General features: G+C 35.1%; 1 protein-coding gene across 1 annotated transcript; it reads right to left on the bottom strand.

Annotated features, from left to right (window-relative positions):
* Positions 1 to 1864: 1864 nt before the first annotated feature.
* On the bottom strand, positions 1865 to 4901 carry LOC110658169 (protein DETOXIFICATION 35). The gene is made up of 7 exons (XM_021815674.2): positions 4499 to 4901; positions 3562 to 4187; positions 3301 to 3357; positions 2762 to 3000; positions 2562 to 2680; positions 2293 to 2379; positions 1865 to 2175 (listed from the first exon to the last, which is right to left on the bottom strand). The coding sequence occupies exons 1-7, from the start codon at positions 4760 to 4762 to the stop codon at positions 2098 to 2100; spliced, it is 1470 nt and encodes a 489-aa protein (XP_021671366.1). The 5' UTR covers positions 4763 to 4901; the 3' UTR covers positions 1865 to 2097.
* Between the last annotated feature and the right edge of the window lie 1366 nt (positions 4902 to 6267).

The raw sequence follows: 6267 nt of genomic DNA, 5'->3' as shown, positions 1-6267 counted from the left end.
ATCCACAACTCAATCACATCACACAGCCCCTCCTGGGCCCATCAAATCAGTCATCCATCACAATAAGTAAAATTTCAATTTAGTCCTTATAATTGATCATTTTTGCAAAAACTACCCAAACAAGCTCTAAAAATTCTAAAAATTTGCCCCGCGGTCCTTAGCAATATTACTAGGCTATTGCAAAAAGAATCATAATTTTCTGAGCTTCCACGAATATTTTATGAATTTTTAATCCTATTTAAGCACTAGAAAATTACGAAAAAGCAAGGTTCGGGTTTACCTTTGCCGATTCCGACTTCTGGAACGAGCTCGGGACGTCTGACAATGGGGGATAGCCAAAACCTCGGTCCAATTCGGAGATTTTTCCGGTAACGGGTCTGTCTGGCCTAAAATTTGCAGACCCGGTCAACTGTCGAATGTCCGCGAATTGAGGATATCTACACGAAGCCCACAACACGGGGGTTAGTACATAAATTTTTCAGAATTTTCTAAGCTCATTTAATGCTCGGAAAAATACTGCGAAGTTCCGTGGGACCCACCGAAAAACGGTGTCGGAAAAATTCAAAATTTATGTCGCTGTAATGCTCTCGACGAGTGGAGCGCTCTGGTACTCTCGGTTTTCTCGTGGGATTCACGGTTTGCAGAAATCTAGCCCGAAAGTCAAAATGGGCTAAAATTTTCTAGGCAAAAATTGGACAAACCGCTCGATGGATTTCGGCGTTCTTGATGTCTATGGAAAGCTCTCGACGAGTAGATGATTTTAGACACAAGACCCGGTCCGATTGGTGGCCGGATTTTGGCCGGGAAGACGAATAGTCGCGCGCGCGAGGGAGGGACGTTCGCGCGCGTTTTCCGGCCATTTGGGGCGGCGGCCTGTGGTCCGATCCGGTCCGATTCGATTCAGCCGGCCGATTCAGGATACAAAATTTTGAATTTTTACTCTGCCTCGGGACCGAAAACGAGGTCCAAAAATTCAAAAATTTCAGAATACTCAGAAAAATTCGTAGATTCCAAATATATTTTTAGTTTTGCCACGTGGTCTTTAAATTAATTTTTAAAAATCATCAAAGTTTATATTTTCGGAAAATCGAACCCGATTTTTAAAATCCGAAAAATCTCAAATAATTTCTTAAAATTTAAATAAAAATTAAAATACCAATATTACTCATAAAATAATAAATTTAAAATTTTTGGGGTGTTACACGAAGTCTCTCTTCATTGCAATGGGCAAGTATTCCTCGTTAATGGATAAAGCTACATCTTCAGCAATTGGCAAAATCACTCTCTGTAATGGGCAATGGGCAACACTCTCACTCCATGAGTTAAAAGTCAAATAATATTTTCTATATTCTTCTATTTATATTGTTAATTCTCCAATTCTAATATGATTAAGAGTTTCACTCAATTTAAGAATAACATTAAAATAAGAATTTTACTTTATATAGGAAATATTCTTCTATTGAATATTTCTCCAACTCAAATTATGAAAAGGTCTCTCCAAATCTCACTAAAATTTTGAGTCATAATTCTAATAATATCTTTATTTTAATAATAAAATAAATAATATGATATATATTTTTATTAATTATTTTATACATCAATATATAGGCAGCGATAGCTAAACTAATGTGAATTGGGCAAAAGGAAATTTGTGAGAAATGAGTTTTGAAACCACACTCTCCCGAGAACCCTTAGGCCATTCGGCCACCTAAACTGAGCATGGAATCTCATTTTTCATCTAATATATATATATATTTTTTGCATTTTACTTGCAGTGTTATACGCTTATCAATTCATGACACCGTTTATTGATTTCACATAATAAACCGAGTGTAATTCACTGCACACATTCATGAAGCATGACTATCTGAAACTTGCAATAATCTAATTGAGAAAAAGCATGAACAAAAAGCATTCATGCCAGTTAAAAATTTCGACAAGCTGAACAAGTACATTGCCGCATTAAACTCTAGAGGCAAGATCAAGAGATCAAGCAACAACTGCTACATAAGAGTTTAAAGTTTCCACCATTGGAGGCGTTCAAACAATAATGGAGGAACCTATAGAATTGTTCACAGCTTTTTCAAATGGCACATTTCATACACCATCAACAGTATTCTCCTTGTCCACTTCTTGTCCACCCCACCTCCGCACGCGCTCTGATGTTTGCTCTACCTGCAAAATCAATTTATACTTCTTTATCATGGAAGAAGGACCACTGAAAACTACAATCAAAGGTCATCCATAGCAAGATTATCAGTCCATCACTTTTAAGGAAATTTTTCCATTTACCTCTTTGTTCCAGTTGGTTCTGTAAAGTACTATCAAGAGCAGCAAGGTCTGCAAAGCAGTTCCAGCTATCATTCCCCCCCAGACTCCCTACAGCAATGGAACCCTTTACTTACTACATCAACTAATCATTAAGAACGAGCAACTATAAAAGCAATATACAATTAGCAACGGCAGAAACTAAGAACAATGTGGCAATGGCTAGTTAGGTTGAATCATAATGGTGAAGGTAATCAAGCAAGCACAGAAATGGTGGAACAAAGTTACTGTACCTTCACTCCTAAGTTTGCTTTGTAACCAAGCAGGAAACCAAGAGGAAGCCCAAAAATATAGTAGCAACCGATGTTGATATAGGCCACTAATGCTTGCCAACCACTCCCAATGGCAACACCTACAAAATTAGCATAAAAACCATAATAAGGAGAGGCTGGAAAATGAATGATGTGAGTTTTGCGGCGAAATCCAATTGTACCTCCTATCACTGGCTGAACACTGTTAAGAACCATGGTGAGGGCAAGGAGAAATGCTAGCTTGGAGACGGCTACTTGCAGATCTTTGCTGTTAGTGAAAATGATTGCAAAATAGTCCTTGGCTATCAATATGATGAGCATGAAAAGAATTCCAATGAGGAAGGACTGAAATACAGTCACATATACGGAATATTTGGCTGCTCTTGGATGTCCTGATCCAAGCTCATTGGAGACACGAACGCTGAAGAGGAAAAAGAATTTTAAAATATTTTAGAGATAGTAGTGGCAAAGCAAGGAAGACAAATACTCATTGAATCCCAAACCTTACAGAATAACCATGAAACATATTAGAAAGAAATACAAAATATTTGCAGGACTTTCTAGACCAGAGACACAAAGATGCTAACGCCTTCTTGAAGTTTGAAACATCCATCCAGTTACTTAACCATGTATCCCTAGGAATATATCCTCCCATCGTAACATAGTAATTGAATTAATTTGTTAGTTATATTCATTCAAAAGTAGAGTTCCTTTGGTTTACCTTATAGCTGCATTTATTCCAATGAACAACATAGCCTCCCAACCATTGAAATTCATACTGAAATAGGGGGAAACAAGTGAGATAAGCGCCAAAAATGAAAATAAAAATTGAATGATTACCAATAGGAAGGATCCAACTTCTGTAAAAAAAACTTTTGAGCCACTAAACAATGCCGTTATAGGGCATCTGATTGCCATGAATTATGATAAACACATTTGAATATTTTGTGATTTGGTAAAATCTAAAGACTAATTAACTCACCATATAGAGAGGGAATCAACTGCAATCACTGCATTACCAAGATGGCCAGTGAGCACAATAATGCTCATCATATACCAAATCTCTAGGCAAAGCATAACAGCTGAGGCAAGTGAGAGCCGAACAAAAGCCCAAATCTCTTTAAACGCAGACCAAGAAAATCCTTGCCAACCGTCCTTGCACCATCCCATGACATAAACAACTTGAGCCACAACCATTCCCCAATTAGTAATATCAAATGCTATGGCTGCACCAGTTGTACCCCAGCTAAATACAAAAATCAAGAGCCAGAGCAAAGGAATGTGCAGGATCAGAGCCACGAAGCCGATCCAGGCAAGCGCAGTAACCTTGCTTTGAGCCTGAAGGAACTTTGTGGTAGGGAAATTGATGGCAAGTGAAAACAACTGCGGGATAATTAGTAAAGTAAAATTTCCAGCATAGTCTGCGACACTTTCTTCTTGCCCAAGGAGCTTCAATATAGGACTAGCGAAAATGTAAATGGGCAACAAGAAGATACAAGTCACGAATAAGATAATCCATGACCGCTGCATGTAAATACCAAGCATGTGAACTCGCCCAGCACCAAAAGCTTGACCACAGAGCGTCTCCAGTGCGCTCCCCATTCCAAGCTGCAATTTTTCGGAAAAGCGTCAGTTTTTTTTTTGGTATCAAAATCAAATAGCAAAAAGAAAAGCAAACAACTTTCAGTCTTAAAAAAAAAAAAAAAAAAAAAAAAAAAAAAAAAAAATCTACAATGGTTCTCATATCTGTTGCTTGTACAAAACAGGGTAGATTCTAAAATGATGAAAACTGGAATTAAAAAGAAGAAAATAATCCCTCTTTCTCTCTTTTCCAGAATTTTTGTATCTTTTTTCCCCCTTTCGCATTAAAAAAGGAATAGAAGAAGAAAAAGAAGATGAAGAGGGTCGCAAGTGCGAACCATGAATCCAAAAGAAAAGGTGCCAATAACAGAGAGAGAAATGGCAACAGCAGAAAGCTCAAAATTTCCAACATGACCCACAAATATGTTGGTAACCGAGTTTATCCCATATTGGCACAGGGTATTAAACACAATTGGAGCGGCAATCTTCCACAACTTCACTGTCTCAATCCAAAATACAGACTTTATCTCCTTGAAACTCCTCACTGGCAAGTAGTCTCCGTCGCCGGAGGTGAGACTTCCGTTAAGCAGCGGCCTCTCCATGTCCGGCAGAGAGGGACACGTGAAGGATGTAGATTTGGTTCGGAGACTCGGTCCTTGAGGGAGAATGACTATTTTTGCTGAGAGTTTTTGCACTCGTAAACATGTGCTTTCTTATAGTTAGTTGTGAAACGCACGACTCGTAATTCTCATGTTACGCACGGCTCATATTTCTTGCGTTAAGCTTTACCCCTCGTGATTATAATTTATACTATTATGTAATTTACGCATAATAACTATAATAATGAAAAAAGAGATTAATAAATTATAATAATTCAATTAATCATGAGGGGTAATTAATTAATTAATTTCAGAATTAAATTACTCTGCAAATTTTCATTAAATTTTAGATTTTTTCTTTAAAAATATCATTTTCCTTTAAAAATGTCATTTTTTTATTAAACTCTGCATAGAATTCAAGCTTCCAATGCATAATTAATTAAATTTATTAATTTAATTACTGTAAGGATGATTTATGATATAAGTCAACTAAAAGGACGTTTGTATAGCCCAAATTGTTGGAGACACGATACTAAATTGTGTCAATAAGTGACTGACAAATTCATGCGTCCCATCTGCCAACTACCCTCCGGGGGTTGCCATGCCACGACCCACAGGGCAACGTAGATACAATTTTCACCGAACAAATAATAAATTTTTTTTTATTTAAATTTAATTTATTATTGTGAATTTTAAATATAAAATTTATATTAAATTTATTTATTAAATATATAAATTTTATATATTTATATATTAAATTTATAATAATCTGAATTTAAATAAAATTTTCATAAATAATTAATTCTTTGCATTATTATTTGGATCTTATAATGCAATATTTATTTTCAGTTAAAAAAAAAGGATAAAATAATAATTTTATGGGTAATATTTTTTTTAATAAATCAAATAATGCATTAAGTGATTAATTTCATAATTAGTAGATGATGGATGATAATTCCAATTATGAGGTTCTAATAAATTAATTTTAATTATAATTTAATGAGATAAATAAAATCTTATATAAACACTGGCCACCATCCAAGCAGTCAACAAATTGTGGTTCCCATTCCTATAGCCTATAGGTGACTGCGGACTAAGCACCTTTCTCACATCTACGGCCCTAAGAAGTAAGAAGTTGACGTGAACGAAATCCGACCCTTCATTCCACCAACTTCGTCCAGCAAGCAGCCACGCAGCCTATCAACTAGTGCTGGACAAGTGGACAGCACTTTTAAATTAGAATAGCTTCCTAGTTGAACTGTTTTTTTTTTTTTTTTTTGTAATTTTTTTTTTGACAAATTGGTTGAAGTTATCATTTCTCATGTTATTTAAATTTATAAATAAATAAATAAATATATCTTCAGTCAATGATAATATAAATTAAATTAAATTTTGAGTTAAATAAAAATTAAAAATTTTCATTAAAACTAAATAAATACTCATATAATAAAATATTATTTTGTAACTTATAAATATTAAATTTTATTTATTATTTTTAATTAAAATAA

Source organism: Hevea brasiliensis, chromosome 17, assembly GCF_030052815.1.
Source record: "Hevea brasiliensis isolate MT/VB/25A 57/8 chromosome 17, ASM3005281v1, whole genome shotgun sequence".
In the NCBI taxonomy this organism is placed as follows: domain Eukaryota; kingdom Viridiplantae; phylum Streptophyta; class Magnoliopsida; order Malpighiales; family Euphorbiaceae; genus Hevea; species Hevea brasiliensis.
The sequence above is the reverse complement of the archived record's forward strand: the minus strand, read 5'-3'. Positions and strand labels throughout refer to the sequence as shown.

Coding starts and splice junctions, on each gene's coding strand:
- LOC110658169 (XM_021815674.2), bottom strand. CDS start 4,762: ATGGAGAGGCCGCTGCTTAACGGAAGTCTCACCTCCGGCGACGGAGAC. Junction 2,681..2,761: donor TGTTCAGCCAGTGATAGGAG/GTACAATTGGAT, acceptor CTAATTTTGTAG/GTGTTGCCATTGGGAGTGGT. Junction 2,380..2,561: donor AAGCAAACTTAGGAGTGAAG/GTACAGTAACTT, acceptor CCATTGCTGTAG/GGAGTCTGGGGGGGAATGAT.